At 41.3% G+C, this 22,404-nt stretch overlaps 1 protein-coding gene across 2 annotated transcripts in view; it reads right to left on the reverse strand.

Moving 5' to 3' along the window:
• Nucleotides 1-796: 796 nt before the first annotated feature.
• Nucleotides 797-22,404, reverse strand: part of sgcd (sarcoglycan, delta (dystrophin-associated glycoprotein)) — a 479,929-nt gene continuing 458,321 nt past the window's right edge. For both annotated transcript variants that reach the window (XM_080201363.1, XM_080201362.1), the window contains exons 7-8: nt 11,979-12,102; nt 797-1,901 (exon numbers count right to left, since the gene is read on the reverse strand). In XM_080201363.1, the coding sequence (XP_080057489.1) occupies nt 1,725-1,901; nt 11,979-12,102 (301 nt within the window). In that variant the 3' untranslated portion in view covers nt 797-1,724. The remainder of the gene's footprint in view (nt 1,902-11,978; nt 12,103-22,404) is intronic.

Consider the following 22,404-nt stretch of genomic DNA (forward strand, 5'->3'; position numbering starts at 1 on the left):
ACAAGTGGCTATTGAACAAGATTCATGGAAGCCTGAAACCCTCTCCAGGTGACCTGACCAGCTGGGGATAAGTTGAGACAAAAAGGGATATGGCTAAAAATAAGAGAAGATATTCCTCTCAAATATTCTTCAATTTTTTTTTTCAATTGATGATTAAGGAAAATACTTACAGTGACAACCAAAGAAATCAACATATTTTGTGGGTAAAAAATTAAAATGATTCTATAACTTTTAAAAAATAACAACTATTGTTAAAGTTACAATAAGAAGGATCATTTTTGTAGATTATGGACAGAATTTTACTGGCACGCCTGTCCGGATTTCGTCGATCCAGCCTAAGGCCAACAGAGAATTCCGTTCTCTGAGCCTTGCCCGCCCATGACGTGCTGGTAAAATTCCAGCCTATGTCTCTCAAAAGCAGCTCACATACAATGAATTATTTTGAAGTGCTGTTATTATTACATATTGAAATGTGAAAGTTGTCTTGAGTGTAGTATTGTGATGAATGGCCAGTTTGTGATTGATTTTATTTTAATGGAGGCATTGGTTAAGGAGGGCACGTGTTTTTTTTTTGAAGAGTGCCATGACTTCTCTTATATTCCACAAAAACAGAGAGAGAATGCTCTTAATATCCCATTAGAATGATTGTATCTCTGACAGGCAGCACAGTGGCTCAGTGGTTAGCACTGTTGCCTCACAGCGCCAGGGACCTGGGTTCAATTCCGGCCTTGGGTGACTGTGTGGAGTTTACATATTTTTCCCGTCTCTGCGTGCGCTGTTTTTCAACCCCCCCCCCAAGTCTGGAGATCTGCAAGTTAGGTTGATTGGCCATAATAATTTGCCCCTTAGTGTCAAAAGGACCAGCAGGGTAAATACGTGGGGTTACTAGAATAGGGCCTGGGTGGGAGTGTTGTCAATGCAGATTCAATGGGCTGAATAGCCTCCTTCTGCACTGCAGGTATTCTATGAATCTATTCCATAACAGTGCCATACTCCTTCTATACTGCACTAAAATGTCAGCCCAAACTGATTCAACAAACTTTCCAAAAACCGAAGGAAAAACTGAAGAACTTATCAATGGATTGACAGTTAATGATATTGGGATTTAAAAAAAGCAGAATAACGTAGCACAAAAAACCCCCTCAAAACACGATAGTTGTGATGTCTGGCACCTGACAGCATACCAACTTGTCGCTCTACCTTAGAGTTAGCTGCACCTTGCCCCACTGTCTGCTAAGCCATCTCCTTTCCTCCCTAATAGATGTAGTCAAAACTTCTACAGTCCATAACCTGATGATTACTGGGTTCAGCTTCCGTACTGGGATTTCATCATTTTACACGTTTTGTAATCTTTGCACTCCCAATTACACACATGAAACTTAAAAATAATGTGCTTTCCTTGCTGAGTGCATTCAGTTAAGGCAAAGGCATACATTTGTTTTTTTTTCACCCTCTTTGAACAGAGATGTTATAGCGACATGTCTCAGTATAAATGATTACGTGTTCATTTTTTTTAACCCCTATACTGAAACGATATTTTAACAGGGGTTTGAAGACAGTCAGCACAAAGTGTCTATATAGGCGGCCTTTTCCAAGGTGTCTTAGCAAGCTTACGCCACGCAGGTATGGCCGCCCTTAACCGTCCAAAATTCGATAGACCTGAACTTTGCTGGCAATGGCTGTGGATTTTGTCCCCTGTGCAGTTTTTTTAAAAAAAAAATTCTTTATAGACAGACATTGCTGTTTATCTGACATGTGGTGCCCACCCCTGCTTGTGAAAGGAACAGTTTTCCGTTTGGGCAGACGCAAACCTCAAAGACATTTTGTCGAGCAGATGGGGACGAAGTGTACGAACCCATAGGTAGTCTGAGTAATTTTATTTTTCCGGCTTCCAAACTGATCTGAAAGAGAATAAATAAAAAGCTATGAACAATGAGGTCCACTGCTTTTTAAAAAAAAATCACTTTGTTATCACCAGCGAACACGGAAGATCACGAGAATCTCAATCGCAGATTTGAAAAATCAAAGTGTCACAATCAACGTCATGCCATTTTGTTTTCCCACATCCATTTCGTTCGAACAGGTTGACTCGGTTTACTGCGCTCAATAAAATGAAAATGTATATTAGCGTATGGGCTAAATGCCAAATCATCTCTGAGTTTATATTAGAGTTTAGAAGTTATTTTGGAGATTAAAAAAGATGAAATGATTGGCATTTCTATAACCTTTTGTCCTTAGAATACACCAAAGCATTTTATAATCAATCAATTAGGTTTGATGTACAGCCACTGCTGTTAATGCAGGGAAACATGTTGGGCAAGTTGTGCACAGCATGATCCCACAAATAAAAGGAATAAATGATCAGTGAATCTCACTTTTGGAGATTCTAATTAAGTCAGGAAGATTGACCAAGATAACAGGAAAACACTCCTGTCCCTCTTCAAATCATGGATTCTTTAACATCTACCTGAACACATACAGGAAAGAGATAGAGAATCTGGTGAACAGGTGCGATGACAATAGTCTCTCCCTCAATGTCAACAAAACAAAGGAGCTAGTCATGTACTTCAGGAAGCATAGTGGAGGCCATACCCCGGTCTACATCAACGGGGAAGCAGTGGAAATGGTTGAGAGCTCCAAGTCTTCAGGTGTCCAAATCACAAACAACCTGTCCTGGTCCCTGGTGACACTACAGTTAAGAAAGTTCACCAACTTTCTCAAGAGAATAAGGAAATTTGGCACCTCTGTTCTCACCAGTGCAGTATTCAGCTCAATTAGGGCTAAAGGACGGAAATAACTGGACTCAGTGGGCAGCTGGCAGGAGGAGGAATGGGTGACAAAAAGGGAAGAAGGAGTGAGGAGAGGGGAATGTTTTAATATGCAGCATGACATCACCAGAAAGGAAATACGTTATGCAATCCAGTCTTAGTTTCACCACACAAACACATGCACACTTTTTGATGTTTGATGTTTCCTTAGAGATTCCATTTATTTTAACACAGTATCCCTTTTCTCCCTCAATTTATTAATTTATTTGGTTACCCAAAAGATACACAGCTTTGCTGCTGATGTCTTCAAGCTTTCTGCCTATACATAAATGGTCTCATGTTCCTACTTTAATCTACAACATGTTTACAGAGTCTTTTATGAGTAATTGGTGCTTATATCATTGTAACAACTTGACACAGTGTTCAGCAGTCATCAAACAACCTGGCAGCAAGACAGGAACAACTTGGTGAGTAGTCTTAGATCATTTTCAAATGGCAGGAGACAACCCTCGACAGTCGGGGAAGACCACAATGTAGTCACTGCATTTGAGAGTGTTGAAACTGCAGAATGGTGACTCAGCAGAAAAATTGGGAAGACACAGTGCTAAGATAATGTTCAAATAAAGAGTTGGTAAGCACTAGGTCCATTCAGTTGGGAAATTCAAGTGACCAGGGTCTGGGCCAGATTGATAGCGAAAGAGGGAGAATCAAAAAGAAAGTCATAAAATTCGAACCGGAGACGGTTGTGAATATAAAGGGCGAAACTTGCACAAAAGCAATACGCTGACACTCATCCTAGATACTATAGAGAAGGAATGTTAAAGGGATCTTGACAGAAGGTTCACAAAATTCCCCAAACAAGACAGCCGTGAATATCTGCCTGGCAATTGAGAATGAAGGTCTACACAGGCTGAAAGTATCAAGATTAACAGCAGAAGAGCTAAAGAGATTGGGGTGGAATTTTATGAGATTGATTCTAAATGTCTAGCTAGTATGAAAATGGGAGAGTTCCCGATCCATTTTTGGGTGAATTTTCACACCCAGTCTTATGCACTTCATCACTGAAAATATGGGCTAGATTGTTTCTAGCTGCTGCAGGCAGTGGGCTGGGCTTAATTTGCCAGCCAGCCTGCAGAAGGAGCTACTGCGCATGTGCAGATCTCTGATGCTGCACATGCTCAATAGCAGCAACAGGGGTCTGAAAGATAAAGAGAGAGCTGTCAGGCCCCTGCTGCAGGCAGCCTCAACACAGCCCTCCACCCCTCTGCCATCCCGGGGGCTCACAGCCAATTGTAAGCCTCACAATGCATGGATTACTCTGATGAAAGATCATATCAATTCGAAACACTGTATCTTCTCTCTCCACGGATGCTGTCAGACCTGAGATTTTCCAGCATTTTTTTTTGTTTTTATATGAACAGATGAATTGCACTGTGAACTCACCAATTCTCAAATGCAGACAGACCTAGCAAGATCTACACACTCTGCAGTGTTACATCTGAGAATGAGACTTTTAAGTGCAGCTATTCCATTACTCATGTTTGGGAGATCAGTCTATACCAATTTACAACCTCTGACTTTTTTGATCTTATCAGAAATTACAGAACCACTCGTAGATGACCAATGCGTAGGATGTAAAATGCAGGAATAGCCCTGCCAAGTTTACAGTTGGTCCAACAAGTTTGCATCCAGGACCTCACAGAAGGTATGTGGCAACCAGTTGAGCTGAGAAAGGTTTGTTCAGAACCAAGATGCAATGAAGTCATTACACAAAAAAATGAGGCATAGCCAAGAGTAAATCAGAACCATTCCAGCATACAGTTAGCTTGAATTGAGGACAAGATCCTAAGTGCAGCCAGGAACAACATCCAAGAAAGGCAACCTCACAGATTAAGAAGTCTCACAATACCAGGTTAAAGTCCAACAGGTTTATTTGGTAGCAAAATCCACTAGCTTTTGGAGCACTGCTCCTTCGTCAGGTAAGTGGGAGTTCTGTTCGCAAACAGGGCATATAAAGACACAAACTCAATTTACAAAATAAATCTGTTGGACTTTAACGTGGTGTTCTGAGACTTCTTACTGTACTTACCCCAGTCCAACTCTGGCATCTTCACATCATGAACCTCACAAATCACAGTGAATGATTAAAGAAACCTACAGACAAGATTACCACCAAAAATCTGGGTGTATCAGTAGAATACCTTTATATTTTAGAAACCAAGTGTGGGATTTTCCAGCCGTGTTGGCCCCAACATTGGAAAATTTCGCCTGAGGTCAATGGATCTTTGCATGGTCCACGTCCCACCCGCTACGATTCCTGTGGTGGGTGGGATGGGAAAATTTTGCCCAAAATAGATTCATTAGTTCTTTATGCTTATGTAATGGGAACCAAACATGAATATGTGTTGTAAATAGGGGGAAAGGTATCTTTAAAGCAAAAGAGGGATATTGTAGCAAAATGCCTGTAAAAGATACCAGCACTGCATCACTGGAAGGGAGATGTGCTGTGTGATCCAATCTTCATTTCACTTTTGCTTTGGAACTCTGCTGCTGCTGTCTTCAAGTTTTCTACCTTTGTAAAAATGTTTTCATGTTCCTAGTCTAAATAAACGAACCTACAATGTGTTTACATAATTTCATATGAGCGAACAATGCTTATTTCATTGCAACAACACAACAGGGAGAAGGTGATGGGGTGGGGCAAACATTCAGGAGGAAAGAGAGATGACAGAAGGGAGGGGGAAAGAGGAACTATGAGGAGAAAGTGGGGATGGGAAGGAGAAAAGGGAAATGTTGAAGATGGAAGAAGGAGATGGGGATTTGAGGAATGTGGGAGAGTTAGAGAGGGATGGCAGAAAGTAAGGGGAGAGAAATATAATGGTGGATAGTAGAGGGTCAGAAATTGAAAGGGTTGAGGAGAGGAGAAAAAGACTAGGGGCAGAATTTTCCTGTCCTGCTTCCCGCAGGAATTGTCATGGGCATGTCAGAAAATTAGATGGACGATTTAAAGGTCCTTTGGCCTCGGGCAGGTATTTCCAGTCTTAGAGCAGGCACAGCCAGAAAATCCCACCAAAGGGATGGATTAAAAGTGGAAGAGTGGAAATAAAAATATTTGGACAATTAAGGATTGGGGAGAGAATGCTAGTGGGACAGTAACCCTTGCCGTTTAGTGAGGCAGGGAATGGAGTTGGGAATGATCAACTTCTTTACATATTGTGGGGGAAGAGTGAGGGAAGAGCAAAGCAGAAATTAAGATCTATCTCATCAAGTCTGAGATTTGATTTTCCGCTACTTTGCGAGGGGAATAAGTATAAATTACAAGGTGAATTCCTGTCTTTTTACTGCTTCTACACTTTGTCAAATCAATATCCAATGGAATTATCACCCCAAAGAAAACAAAAGAGTTGTACATCTGACAATGAAGACAAAAACCACAAAAAAGTGTGATAAATAGGCTCTTGGAGATTTGAATTTACCAAACAGGCAATGGTGTGACTGGCTGACAGCCAGAGCATTGATGTCAACTTTTAACAATATTATTCCATTGAACTCCGAAGAGGGCATGGAAGAGAACTTTGACAAGTGATAGGAATTGCACTGGAACCACAATCTCAGAAGTTTTTAAAGTTACAGTTTAGGAACTCTGACTTAAATACAAAATTTATATCTATTATGAGACTACAATATATTAATTAATACTAGAATTTTTTGTATTCTAACAACTATGCATATTGTACAATTATTAATGCTGAGAACATTATGCATTTAAAGTTGTGAGCATGGACTTATGAATTGAGAAAGCTGGACATTTATTAAGTGTGATTACTCTGCATCTGTGAAAGAGGATACTCTACATATATTATGAACTGTTGGAGCACTGTGTATTTATTGAATATGAGAGTATATTGGATGTATTAAGATTGGTAATATTGCACATTTATTTACTGAAAATCTTGTGGATGTATTAATACTGATTGTACTGTGCATTTTTATCAACTCTGAGAATAGTATGAATACAATAATGGGAGAATCCTATTGATGCTTAAAGTGTGAAAATATCTTGATTTGATGACCTGAATGGAATTGAAGAAAAAGTTGTGCATTGATGGTAAATATATATTTTTGTATGCAGATTGTGCACAGTGACAGTATTTTGTATTTTATTAATTGCAAAAGGATTTACATTTTATAAATGCAAATATGAATTAGAGTGGATTTAACATTATACATCTTGGACCCCCCAAAAAGTTTTGGTGTTTTTTAACTTATTCAAGGAAGCTGGACATTACTGGCAAGGGTTGTCTTATTTTCAATTACCAGGTGCCTTTGAGTAGACGATTGTGAGCAACCTTCTTGAACTGCTGCAGCCTGTGCAGAGAAGATACCCCAACTACGCTATTGACTAGGGAGTTCCCAGATATCTTACTGCACAATATGCTTATGAATACAGATAGAACATGTGGAGCCAGTGGCAGCAAAACACATAGCAAATCAGCTACAAAACAGAAAAGACTAAGCAAAGATTAAAAATAGCTATCCAGATCGGAAAGAGTGGAATGTGGTGGCTCAAAGGATTAGTGCTGGGACCACTATTGTTTACTACATTAACAATTCGGATTCAGGAATTGGAAGTACAATTTCAAACTTTGTGGTTGATACCAAAGCGGGACCAGAGGAGTTCTGTGATAAAATATGGGAGGATATTAATAAACCCACAGCATGGGGTGTAATAGACAAATGAACTTTATTATATGTAAGTGTGAGGTTGCACATATTATAGAAAGAATGGGGAATTGATAAGTGGCAAGTAACATTCATGCCATATGTGCCAGGAAATGACCATGTCCAACAACAGAGAATTTAGCATCACCCCTTGACATTCAGTGACATTGCCATTATTAACCCCACCACTATTAATATCCTGGGGATTACCATTGACCAGAAAAACTGGACTACTTTTACACTGTGGCTGGAAATGCTGTGGTGAATAACTCAATTCTCCCATTCTCATTCCATTTAACAATTTTTTTGTATCTTAATGCAAGGATAATTCATTGACAACGATGTTCTAAGTTGCTTTCTGATTGATCCATAGTAACCACGCATGTTAACTGCAGTGGGATGAGGAGGAAAGATCAAAATCCAAGGCTGGAATTCTCCCATCCCGCCTATCACTGGAATTTTAGTGGGCGGGTTGCGGAGAATGTGAAACGCCATTGATGGTCGGGTGAGAATTTCTGGCTTTTAGACCATCACGACCGGGGAAATCTGCCCAAAAATCACATTCGTCAGCAAATATGAACACATGGCAAAACTGAAAACCTAAGTTGGAATAACTCCAACCATTTACAAATCATACTCAAAAGACAAAACAGACATTGTGTGGATTCTTCCTGTCCTCCCCACCATGGGAATTATAGTGGGTGGAACAGGACCAAGCAAAGGTTCATCTTCCATGGGTGGGATTTTCCAGTCTTGGGCTGAGCGCAGCTGGATACTCCCGCCCTAGATTTTTAAACAGTAATTCCACCTGCAAATTCACATACAGGGCCTTGCGACTCAATTCACCATCAGCCCACTGACAGATTTCAGCCTGCTCAGTTCTGATTTTCAAATATTTGCTCTGTGCTATCAAAGCCCATAAAACACCAACTGGCCTTTGAAAGATTTTTGATGTCATCTCGTTTCTCCACTCATAAAATCTGCTAAATTGTTAACTCACCCAGAACCTTCTGTGGTGAAAGTACAATTAGAAATTAAGCTATCACTGAACGTCTTGTCCTGACTGAAGCAGCACTGGTTTTGTAGAATTGCTTCAGGACTGTTCACTAATCACTGTTTTAATTTGCACTGCAATGTTCTTAGAAGGATCCTCATCTAAATCTCTAGTATTTGGGCTCTCCAAGTATGAACTCAATCTATTGACTGTCTCCCACTAATTGAAGTAAAAGCTAATTTCTCATCTCCAGACTGCAGTCTTCTTAGCTGTTCAGAGAACTCAGCCTGTGTGCATGGTCCTGGTACTGTTCCATGGGGCTGAACTTTTGACAGTCTAATGGGGGTGGAATGGAAGGCATGAAGACTGGCAAAATGGTACGGGGAAGGTGTTGGCTGGCAAGAAATTTTGGCAGGAGTGAGGAAGGTGGCAGGCGAGCAAGTCACTTAAGGTGCCCTTTAACACATGGAAAGGATGCCTGAAGGCAATTGTCCTCTGTTATCTCTTCACCTCTCCTCTGAACCCAGGTAGAATTTATCGAAGATTGCTGAGCTGGCAAAATATTTGAGAGTAGGCAGTCACCCATAAGGGACAGTGGCCAAAATTTTACCAGCACGCCTGCCCCGCAATCGGGGCAGGCGTGGCTTGCAGAATGGAATTCTCTGTTGGCCGTGGACGAGATTTTACACGCCTTGCCTGAGCAAGGTCTCAAAATACCAGTCAGTATGTCAAGGTCTTTTTAATTACATTGTTGAGGTTTGTCAATGTCAATTATATTGTTAATGGAAACAGGCAATGGGTATTTGATCACAAATGAATAGGAGATAGCTGGGACACTGGTGTGAGTAACAAGCACTGACTCTAAACAAAGTCAGTAAACTCTCTTAGTAACAAAAAGCTCTGTGTCTTGGTTTTGACTTCACCGACCGGCTTGGATCCTGTTGACATTGACAAAGGATGGTTGGCCTAAAAGTGAAGATCATCTACTAGGATTTCTTTTAAACAGAAGTTTATAATTGGAGTTACTTTGGAGAAGAATGACAGAAACCAAGTATAAAGTTTCAGAGTGTAATTTTCAACTGTGGTTTTGTAAAGCTAAACTTCTGACCAGTGGGAGAATGAAATAGATATATGGGCATGGGTTACATCCTAACCAAAAAAAGAGGAAGATATGGTCTTGGCACTTGTGCTTCCCACCAGAAGTAGATCAATCAAAGTATTTTTGGAGGTACAGGCATATCATTTGGACATTGAGGAAAGTTTGAGAATCTCTTTTCAAATTTATGAACAGAATTTATAAGAAAAATGATCTCTTAAAAACTTTTGAAGCATGGGCAGACTGTGAAAAATTTAGCAGGATGGATGATTATTCCATAGAAGAATATATTATGGAATTTAACAAGTTATGTATAAAAATGAAGAAATTCTATTCGGAGATCCCTGATTCATGGAATTGTAGGGGGTGATCTTACTAAAAAATTCTAAATGCTGAATGAGCCTGAAGTCGAGTGTCAGATTTGTTCTCTGGGCGAGTTTGAAAATGTAATCTTACATCACTTTGTGCAAAAATAATGCACAATCTGATTCCTGCCAGTTGCTTATAGTAGAGGCCCGCACGATTACTGCCCAAACCACCCAACCTCTACCTAGTCAGTCGCCTTCCCTTTGGTACCTCCCATCATAGTCCTGCCCTCTCCTCTTAGTCCCTGCCCCTCTGGCAGTGATCCCTTGGCACTACTTGGTGCTGGTGGGCAGTGCCAGGCTAGCCTCCGATCACACTAGCCAGGTCACCTTCAACTCCCCATTGAAGGGGACCGTAGGTATTCCTTGCTGGTGGGGACCTTCACCGCTGAGGCAAGTTAAAGCAAGTGAGCCCGGATGATTGCGTCCAAGGCTCACTAATATTATTCAAATCAGATTGAAAATATATTTAAATCAGCCTCACACCCAGGAACAGTATAAAGGAAATCACTTATTCCCTTTGAAGAAACAACAGCCATCAATCAAGCTTAGAGTCTTTGTTCCTAACCACAACGTTTACAATGATGAATTCAAGCATGAAGAGAAAGAACTAATTCTGTTCTTGTTGCCCACATTCTATGAAAGAATATAAACAAACTGTGCCACCGCCATACCTGCAGGATCCACATATCTAAAAAGAAGCATCTGCTTAATGACCACGTCCTATAATTAGGCCACCCTAAGGCGGATCAGTTGCATTCAGGGTAGCCAGGTTTCCATACGGCCTAACTTGATCGCCATTAAGGACACTACTGGAGGCAGCAACCAAAAAATTAATTTGAATTTTAAGAGTTAGTCACCAGAATGTAGAGCTAGGGGGAGGAGCACCTTTTCCAGTCACATTGCAGTCCCGAAGACCACTATCGGCCTATGCACATCTCTCTCCCCAAGTGAATCACCTCCATACCGCTTACCATCGTCATTCTCCTTTCCAGGTCAATACCCATCTCTCCCAATCAGTTACTCACACCCAACTTCCCAGCTGCCTTACCCGCAGTCAAGCTTCTACTTTCCTACCAAAAGGTCACAATCGATACTGCAACCACCTGAAATCTAAATCCGCTTCATGGCCAAGATGCCGGGGATGTGCATGGGAGGCACATAGACTAGTATAGATAAGGCCTGGAGCCGAGATCAGATGTGCCTCTGGCCGACAAGTTCCAGAGCAAAGATTGTTTGTATCCAGTTCACATCCGCAGAGCTATCCAATTTCACCCCCGTTCTATGTCACGGTTGATGCTATCAGGTGTTCTTTTTAAATAAGATGCATTCTCCAGAAGCCTGGAGATGCTGATGTGAGGCACACTTCATTGATGGTGGTAACACAAATCAAACTGCTAGCTTGATAGGATCATTACTTCATGATGTTTTATTTAAAGCATCTTTGTGTACTGTGATTTGGCTTTTATTAAGGACTAAATTGAAGCTGTCAGATCATTATTTTCACAGACCTGGTGCAACTCCTAGTTCAAGAAATGGGAGAAATCTCTCTTAATTTTTTTTCCCCTTTCTCACACTCTCAATCATCTTTCTCATATGCCATGGTGGTTTTTGGTTAAAAATCTTGCCGCTATGTTAGAAATTTCCTCGAAGTGGACGGCACAGTGGTACTGCTGCCTCACAACGCCAGGGACCTGGGTTCAATTCTCGGCTTGGGTCACTATCTGTGTTGAGTTTGCACATTCTCCCTGTGTTTGTGTGGGTTTCTTCCCACAGTCCAAAGATGTGCAGGTTAGGTGGATTGGCCATGCTAAATAGACCCACAGTGTACCCAAACAGATGCTGGAGTGTGGCCACTAGGGAACTTTCACAGTAACTTCATTGCAGTGTTAATGTAAGCCTACTTGTGACACTAATAAATAAACTTGAAAAATTTCCATATTTATGTTGGAATTTGTATAGATAAATGTATATTTCAGTAATAATTATTTCAGAGTAAAGTATAAATGCCACCTATGTCCTTATTCACCCACCTCACCGTCTTCGGATTCCAATTTCAATTCCGTTCGACAAGTAGCTTGCATGTTGCCCGCCTCAGCTTGTATCTCAACTCCTTTAGGTGCCTCCAGTATCAGTGAACGCGTGGGTGATTCTAATCTAGGGTCACAAAATGTCAGAATTAGTTACAGTATTTGTCCCCTTTTCCTTCAGCAGTGAATCACTGAATGAACACATAGCAGAGAACTGGACCAGCTTCTGTAATAATGTAAACTCCTCTGTGACGCTTCCTGCAAGGTTGAGGAAGTGATACCAATCTCATTGGCAGATGATGGATGTGTTTATTCAAACAGGCTGAGGGCTGAACTTTTGAAGCTAATATTTAACACAGATGTGGTTTTCTATTTATTTTGACTTTGTTTGTCGATTAAAGAGGCATTTTTATCCTACCATACATGTTTATCAGATGTTGGTGAACCAATGCATGATGAGATGCAATAGCATCATCATGTTACTCAATGGGAGGCATTCCAACATTTCTTGACGTGAAACAGAACAATTAAGTCCCAAAAGGGGCAGCATGATGGCCCAATGATGGCACAAGTGTTGCTGCCTCACAGTGCCTAGGATCTGGGTTCGATTCCCAGCTTAGGCGATTGTCTGTGTGACGTTTGCACGTTCTCCCTGAGTTTGTGTGGGTTTCCTCCAGGAAATAAATAGCTGACCACTTTGAGAATCCGAGTTCAAGTCCTTTTTAAAAAAAACTTTCAAAATCTGGTACCTGGTATTTGTGGCCACAAAACGATCATATTGTTGGAAAAACTCAACATTAGGGATAGAAAGCCACTGTCCTTAAGCAATATGGTCTACACATGACTCCAGTCCCATAGCAATAGGTTTGAGCCTTGACTGTTCTCCAAAAACAGTCCTGAAAGTCAAGCTAGCCTATCAAATTGCTGCAGTGTAGGAGTTCAAGCAGATTAATCAGAATGACAAAATAAAAACAGTGGTCCCCACCTGAGAATGAATGAGAAAATAATTCCTCCCACATCTGCATCAGATAGGCTTTCCTGCAACATACAGGCAACCCCGTAGTTACAGGAATTCTAGATGAGATAACACTGAAGTTAAGTGGTTAAAGGTGAACTTTCTTTTGCTTTCAAGGTAGGAATTATCCTCTCATTTCATGCACTGTGACATTTTTTTCTGGAATTGGCTACATTAAGCACACTTATTTGCTTCAATTATTTGGCTTTCAAAATTCACAATACAGATGACTGAAGTTCTTGCTCAAAGTGAGGACTGTATGATAGATACATTGTGGTCCAGTTGCCCTTAAGCATCGTGCATTATTAATTTAAAACTAAATCTAATTTATTTTGTGCTCAAAATGTTTCTACTTACTGATCCACTGTAAATTATAACAGAAAATATACTTATCAATGATCTTGGCAAAAGACACAGGACAGGGCCAGGGTCTGGCAGATGGAGTACAATGTTGATAAATGTGAGGTCATCCATCTTGGTAAGAATAACAGCAAAATGGACAATTATTTAAATAGTAAAAAATTGCAGCATGCTGCTGTACAGAGGGATCTGGGTGTCCTTGTGCAAGAATCTCAAGAAGTTGGTTTGCAGTTGCAGAAGGTAATTAAGAAGGCAAATGGAATTTTGCCCTTCATTGCTAGAGTTTAAAAACAGTGAGGCTATGTTGCAGCTGCATAAGGTGCTGGTGAGGCCACAACTGGAGTACTGTGTATAGTTTTGGTCTCTTTACTTGAGAAAGGATATACTGTAACTGGAGGGGGTGCAGAGGAGATTCACTAGGTTGATTCTGGAGTTGAGAGGGTTGGCTTATGAGGAGAGATTCAGTAGACTGGGGCTATACTCTTTGGAATTCAGAAGAATGAGGGAAGATCTTATAGAAACAGATAAGGTAGAAGCAGGGAAGTTGTTTCCACTGGCAGGTGAAACTAGAACTAGGGGGCATAGCCTCAAAATAAGGGGAAGTAGATTTAGGACTGAGTTGAGGGGAAACCTCTTCACAGAAAGTGTTGTGAATCTGTGGAATTCCCTGCCCAGTGAAGCAGTTGAGTCAACCTCATTGAATGTTTTTAAGGCAAGGTTAGATAAATTTTTGAACAATAAAGGAATTAAGGGCTATGGTGAGCGGGCAGCTAAGTGGAGCTGAGTCCACAAAAAGATCAGCCATGATCTTATTGAACGGAAGAGCAGGCTCGAGGGGCCAAATGGTCTACTCCTGTTCCTAGCTCTTATATTCTTATGTTTTTATGTTCTTACAACATTTGGCAGAATATTGTTTTCAAAATCTTTCCGGTTCAGTTAACTAGTTGTATTATCACTAGGTAATTTATCCAGAAACATAGCTAATGTTCTGGGGGCCCAGGTTCGAATCCTGCCACAGAATATGGTGGAATCTGAATTCAATAAAAAAAATCTAGAATTAAGAATTTACTGATGACCATTGTTGATTGGAAAACCATTGTTGATTGTTGGAAATACCCATCTACTTCACTAATGTCCTTAAAGGAAGGAAATCTTCGGTCCTTACCTGGTCTGGCCTACATGTTACTCCAGAGCTACAGCAATGTGGTTGACTCTCAACTGTTCTCCAAGGGCAATTAGGGATGAGCAATAAATGCTGGTCAGCCAGTGACAACCATGTCCCATGGATGAATTAAAAACACTTGGCTGTTAACCAGAAGGTTGGACTTTGCAGTCCCAGAGTCACCAATACTTTAAATTCATCTGATTCAGTTATCTAAAATTTGCAATCCTGAATATGCTTACTATAGAAAAATTAACATCAGTTTGATTGTTATTCATGATTTACCCTTCAGCAATGTGAATGCTTATCAAAGGATAGATGTGGAAATTAGCCCAATGGCATTTCAGCAAAAACTAATCTCCTTGTTAATTACATTTTTCTTCTTTTCCCAAAACTTTGGCAATTTGGCAAAGACTTGAAGGAGTACATCAAAATTTGCAATGAATATACATTCCATTAAGAAATATAAGAAAATGGCATTATGCAGAGTTTTTTTTTCATGTAGCAAGTGGTTATGATCTGGAATGCACTGCCTTGGGAGTGTGGAGGAAGCAGATTCAATCAAAGCTTTCGAAAGGGAATTGGATAACTATCAGACAAATCGTTGCAGGGCTGTGGAGAAAAGGCAGGGAAGTGGGTGAAGAGTCATGGTGAATCATGGGATAACCCAGGCTTAACCAAGTTGCTGATATATGTTTTAAAAGTTTTGCAGTAAAAAATACATGTAAGGTAATGTGACCTTTTGCTCAGGCCATGAAGGTGATGAGTCTGCTGTGGGCCAGTCCATGATAAGCTCAGAAATGTGACTTTTGGGTTGATGAATGATATAGACTGATACCTAATCTGTTTGGCCACATTACATTTGCACATTCTATGGTGCCATCAAGTCCTGAAATGAGACTCAAACCCAGAGTTTCTGGCCCAGAGGTAGCGCTGCTATCACTGCTACAGGATCTATGTAATGAAGGCTTGCTGTAATTATTTAGTGCCTTGGTGAGATCACACCTGGAGTACTGTGCACAGTTCTGGTCTTCTCATCTGAGGGAGGCTATATTTACCTTAGATGGAGTTTCACTAGACCAATTCTCTGGATGAGTGGATTTTTCATGTGAGGGGAGATTAAGTAGACTGGGCCAATATTCCCTACAGTTTAAAAATGTGAGAGGTAATCTCATTGAAAGATATAACATTGTCAATGGGCCTGAAAATGGGGATGGTTCCCCAATTTTGCAATAGAGAACTAGAGCTTACCACTTCAGAATATGGGGTTGACAATTTAGAATTGAGATGGAGAGAGATTTCTGCAGTCAAAGGTTGTGAATCTTTGGGATTCTCTGCTACAGGTAGCTGTGGGTGCTCAGTCATTGAGTATCTTGAGGACAGAGTTTGATAGTTTGGGGAATACAAAGAGAATCAAGATATATGGGGAATAGGTGAGAAAGCAATTGAGGTCAAAGAGCAGCCATGTTTGCAATGAATGGTGAAGCAAGCTCGAAGGGCCAAATGGCCTACTCCTGCTCCTACTTCTAATGTTCTTATGTTTGTTTCTTCCCTGCTTGAAGACATTGGCTCTTTGCTGATTGTTGTGCAGATGGATGCTCTTAATTATTCTCCTCAATGATCATTATTCTAATGAGCTGTCTAATAATTAACAAAGCTGAAATCCAGGTTAATTCCCTCCTCCTTAGAATGGGGTCAACTGTAACTTTTTTATTCTCACCTTAGTCGAGAACAACTACTTATCATTTATTGGAGCACAAATAAGGGTCAATCTGGCTTCGAGGATCACTCAGCAAATTTACCACGCCATTGAAGAAACAACAAATATTACCTGGTTGTCAATTATATGGGAGCAACTAGTAAACCACTGAGCAGCAGAAAAATCATGTGTTATTCAGTGAGAAACGAACAGCGACCAGCCTACTTGTGTATCGTACTTCAGTGTAGGTTATCCTTCTGGTCAACTGCGCAGCAACACTAACACACCTGTTAAATAAAAGCAAATTACCGCAGATGCTGGAATCTGAAACCGAAAGAAAAAATGCTGCAAAATCTCAGCGAGTCTGGCAGCATCTGTAAGGAGAGAAAAGAGCTGACATTTCAAGTCCAGATGACCCTTTGTCAAAGCTTAGACAAAGGATCATCTGGACTCGAAACATCAGCTCTGTCCTCTCCTTACAGATGCTAATACACCAGTGGTAGCTGAACATATCAAATTGCTCCATTCGATCACAGGATAGAAAAACTATGGTCGGAATTCTCCAACTGTTCTCCAGCGATTCTCCGATCCTGCTGACAGCAGCACCCCCGCCTGTGAGTTTCCCGCCAGTGTGGGGTAATATCAATGGGAATTCCTATTGACAGTGGTGGGACCAGAGCATCCTGCTGCCAGCAAACAATGTACCACCTCCCACCAGCGGGAAACACGTGGTTGGGAGGCTGGAGAATCCTGTCCTGGTAGTTAAGTGCCACTGCTGGGCTCACCTGCCAAGCACAGGACACTAAAGATTGTTATGTGCTGGTGTTATTGCTGCTGTTAGGAGAGCTTTAGCGATTTAGTGTTTTTGAGTTACAACTTGTGGACATGAATTGCAATAATTTATTTGCTTTAAAACATCTCTGGTGGCGAACTAATGCACATTCCCTCTGATGGTTCTCCTGCTCTTGAAATGAATCAGAGTTGATTTCTTGCACAATAGCTGCTTTTCATTTAAATCATACAGTGCAGAAGGAGGCCATTTGGCCCATTGAGTCTGCTCCAACATCAATCCCACCCAGGTCCTATCTCTGCTTAGCTAATCCCTCTAGCCTATCACATCCCAGGAAGCTGAAGGTTAATTTAGCATGTCCAATCAACCTAACCTGCACATCTTTGGAACTGTAGGAGGAATCCAATGCAAACACTGGGAGAATGCGCAAACTCCACACACTGCTCCACCCAAGCCGGGAATCGAACTCAGCTCCCTGGAGCTGTGAGGCGGCAGTGCTAGCCACTGTGCACCAAGACGTCATGAGAAGAATTACAACCATTACCATGTCCCAGCTCAAAGTTTATGATAAAGTTGTGAATGAGCAACAATCACGCACATGCTCAAATGTTATGCAATCTGTGAGGAGGAAGCATAAATAATTCAGTGATTAATTGGAAGACTTGGACTATAGAATTGCTGTGCTGTCTGAAAGCAGAAACTGAAGAGGCTCAAACATATCAAATTGAATCCCTCTCTATTTTACTGCATGCCGAGCCATTATTACAGATTCCATTTGTAGCATACAGCGGTAGGAGTGTCAGGTCTAACACATGTGAGGTGAAGAGAAACTTACTTCATATGTGATATCTGAATATCAAATGGGGTCCTTAACATAACGACTGGATACAATTAGGTTCGCTTAACATTACCATCTAAAATGGACTGCTATCCCCGGTGTCTCTCACAGCAGGTTGCTTTCTCAGGACTCCATAGGGCAATTTCTGCTGATCGATCAAACATGCTCTATATGATTCACTTGTGTCATGTTTCACAGTATTAAGTGCGGACTGATGAGGTTGGCACATTACAAATGGAGGAAAATAGAAACACAATTTAAGTTGAGGGCTGTCACACACACTCTTCATGGCTGGTTGCATCCCATCGTCAAAAGCGATTCTGCTTACCCCACTCCTTCTCAGATCTCATACATTTCGCTGGGGTGAATGATGTGACCATAATTGAAACAGCACAATTTCCTCGTATTTACAGCTGCTCCACCCTAATTTTGCACTGTGGAAATAAATGGTGTTTCAGATTGATAATGTTGGAGCAGATGCTGTGCACTGAGGCATAGGTAGACTTTAATTTCACCTGTGCAGAGTACATCACAGAAGATGATTTGGCTTTCACCTGAGATGTGTGAGACTTGAAGGGTCTGTCAGCCACCATGTAACTCATGTGGAATCTGCAGCATCTAGTTCAGCGAAAATAGCTCTGGGTGCGGTAATATAATGGAAAAGGTACAGTTTAGTGTGATTGAGTGCTTGCCAATTGCTACATCAAAACAAACAAAGCAAATTTCACAACCCAGCTAGGGAGGAAGAAAGATTGAAATTCATTGCCTCCTCGAGCATTTGGCCATTTGAAATTGTGCCATCTGAGCGTTGAAACAAAAAGCTCTGAGACAGAACTAAAGAGTACCATTTATTATCCAGTACGTACGCTATACTTCGCACCCAATGATTTTTTTGGCTGGCTGGAATCCAACACAATCGACACATGCTAAAAATCAGCTACTAAGGATTGCCTTTCATGAATTCAGTCCATAATAATCATCAACTATAATTGTTTATTAAAAACCATTCTTGTAATCACTATGCATTTAACTTTTAAAACAATATTCTTTGCTGATTAAATGTAAGCAGATCAGTAACATGAATACTAAAATATTTGGATAATTCTCCATTACTTGGAGAGAAAACAAATAGAATAATAACAATGTGCTTAGATTAGGATTAAATTGTTGACCTTTCAAGAAGATCCTCGGAGACCAGTGTGGGAAAATGCAATTGTAGTTGTAAGTCTTGAATAATCAGTATTTGATTAATATTTACACCTTGTTATGTCGCTACACACAACAAACAGAAACAAAATCCCAGGAGTGGAAGGAATTAGTCCAAGTGAATAGGCAGACATGTATCTAATTTCTCAGGCGAGAAAGCAAATCTTATCTCGCTCCGAAGTTGCTAACACTGATAAAAGTAGGAGATGACTTTTGAAATGCCACTTTGCATTTTTTTCAACATATAGTATGTTGGATTCCCAAGAGCTCTGTCTTGGCAATCAAGACTTTTTGATTTTGAGCTAAACTAATCTAATCTATCTATATGGTGTACAAAGAAACGGATATAGCAGATGGCATGAGATGTGTGAGATGAGAGACATGGGCTCAAGTTTTATGCTCTGCCCAGTGGGTTCTGAGGTGGAGGGGGAGTGTAAAATTTCATGGACAGGATTCTCACCTACATCACAGATGCCCTGACCTGGATGTGATTTTATGATGGGGTGGGGAGGGCCTCAGATAGGAAGCTCACCTTTGCTCCATTAAGGAGTTTGAGTGACCATTTATGGGTTTTTTCCCCCACCCAACCTCAATTTTCAGGTGGGTCACAAATAACTGAAGGTAAGAAACAGAAAAATTAATTCGCCTTGACTTGGCGCAGGAAAGTGGTTGGCAGGATATCTCCATCAGAACTGCCTCCCATCCCCAGCCTATCCCCCAATTATCCACTGACCACCACCACCTCTTCCACCCCTGCCACCACCCTGGCCACACAGGGCATCCCCAACCCTCCCCGCGATGGGAAACCTGCCACTTACCTGCTCCCCGCACATAGACTCACATACAGCACTGCAGTGCCTCTTCCGCTGTGCCTGGAGGGACTGGTGAGCTAATGGCCAATCTGACTGAACTAATTCCTCCCAAGTGCGGATGGAAGTCCTGCCTGTGTGCCAATCAATGCTCATTTGAGAAGTGGCAATGGGCCTGTCCAAGTCAGCAAAGACGTGTTCCCCACAGGCTCTCCGGGTGCTAGAGACCTCGCCATCCAAAAAAATTCAGGCGGTGGATTTTGGGTGTGCTGCCTAAATGAAAACCCAACACTGCGGAAAATCTCTGATTGGGTCCAAAAAGTCACAAAAATGATGTTTTAATTTTTGAAAAGTGATCATCAAAAAATAATCAGTTGACCAGAAACTCGGCACTTAAACAAAATGAGATAGCTTCAAAATGTGAGGCCACCTTCCAAGATGAAGATGAGTAAAGCAAACAGAAATTCCTTCTGAAAGGAAATGTGAAGAGAGAAACATTTCAAAGGAAACCCACAGATATCAAAACCCAACACTCTAACTGAGGAAGGGATTAAAAATGCAAAGTGGCGGATTTTAATCAATGATAAAGATAATGGGAACTGCTAACCAGCCGGGTACACCCAACAGACACTTGAAACCACCCTGCGGGGAGGAAGTTACCCAACTTCTGTTGGTTTTTGCTATCTTGAAATGTATTTAGGGTTTCCGAGATGAAAAATTGAAATGTAGGTAATTGTTCTCCAACAATGATTGCAAAATCAATTTCCTTGCGGGAACATAAAGACAGAAGGTTTTAAGAATACTTTTTTCCCCAAGCCAGGCACAGAGAGGTCATTGAAGTGAACTGGAAAACCTGCTGAAGAGAGCTTTAAGAGATCTCTCTCACTCTCTCCCCCCCTCCCTTTTAAGTTCAGAAAAGCCCTATTTCTACAGTGTAAAAATCGAACCCAAGAAGCAGTGATTGTCCATCAGAAAGAACCTCAGGCAAAACCCATCGATTTCGGGAGAATCAGGTCACAGAATTAAAAGAAAAGAAATTGGCTGTAATTTTACCGCCCTGCCGGCTGTGGGAATCAGAGCGGTTGAGTGCCGGAGCATGGGAAGGTCCACTGACCTCGGGCGGGGTTTTTTGGTTTCAGGACCAGCAAGGCAGTAAAATCCCGCCCATTGTCTCCAGCAAAGTGCTATTACCTGGACTTCAACTGCAGGAATTTTTTTAAAGGAAACCAACTAATTCAAACAGCCACAACACTCAACAGTCTATGCCTTAAGGGCAAGAAAAGTATTTATTTTAACTTTTATTTGGACTCTAAGTATTCATTCTTCTGATATGTGTGTGTGTGTTGACATTGTGCCCTTTATTATTTTTTCCCAGGTTTAACGCTAATAAGCGTTTTGTTTCTTTAACTCAAGAAAACCTGGTTTGATGGCCTCACAAATTTGATTGAATTCTTTGAGGAGGTAACTAAGTGTGTAGACGAAGGTTGAGGAGTTGATGTCAAATACATGGATTTTAGTCAGGCGTTTGATAAGGTTCCCCATGGCAGGCTCACGAAGGAAGTAAGGAGGTGTGGGATAGAAGGAAATTTGGCCGGTTGGATAAGTAACTGGTTGTCTCATAGAAGACAGAGGGTGGTGGTGGAGGGAAAATTTTCAGACTGGAGGCCAGTTACCAGTGGTGTACCACAGGGGTCAGTGCTGGGTCCTCTGCTATTTGTGATTTTTATCAATGACTTGAAAGAAGGTGCTGAAGAGTAGGTTAGTAAATTTGCTGATGACACCAAGATTAGTGGAGTAGTGGATGAGGTGGAGGGCTCTTGTAGGCTGCAAAGAGACATTGGTAGGATGCAGAGCTGGGCCGAAAAGTGGCAGATGGAGTTTAACCCTGATAAGTACGAGGTGATTCATTTTGGTAGGACAAACTTGAATGCGGATTACAGGGTCAACGGCAGGGTTCTGAGGAATGTGGCGGAACAGAGAGATCTTGGGGTTCATATCCACAGATCTCTGAAGGTTGCCACTCAAGTGGATAGAGTTGTGAAGAAGGCTTATAGTGTGTTAGCATTTATTAACAGGAGGTTTGAGTTTGAGTCGTGGGGTTATGTTGCAACTATACAGGACCTTGGTGAGACCACATTTGGAATATTATATGCAGTTCTGGTCACCTCACTATAAGAAGGATGTGGAAGCATTGGAGAGAGTGCAGAGGAGATTAATCAGGATGCTTGCCTGGTTTGGAGGGGAGGTCTTATGAAGAAAGGTTGAGGGAGCTGGGGCTTTTCTCTCCAGGGCAGAGGAGGATGAGAGGCAACTTAATAGAAGTTTATAAGATGATGAGGGGGATAGATAGAGTGGACATTCAGGGACTATTTCCTTGGGTGGATGTAGCTGTTACTAGGGGGCATAACTATAAGGTTCATGGTGGGAGATATAGGAGGGATGTCCGAGGTAGATTCTTTACTCAGAGAGTGGTTGGGGTGTGGAATGCGCTGCCTGCTGTGATACTGGAGTTGGACACTTTAGGAACTTTCAAGCGGTTATTGGATAGGC

Source organism: Carcharhinus amblyrhynchos, chromosome 13 (assembly GCF_965287045.1).
Source record: "Carcharhinus amblyrhynchos chromosome 13, sCarAmb.v2.hapA, whole genome shotgun sequence".
NCBI lineage: Eukaryota > Metazoa > Chordata > Chondrichthyes > Carcharhiniformes > Carcharhinidae > Carcharhinus > Carcharhinus amblyrhynchos.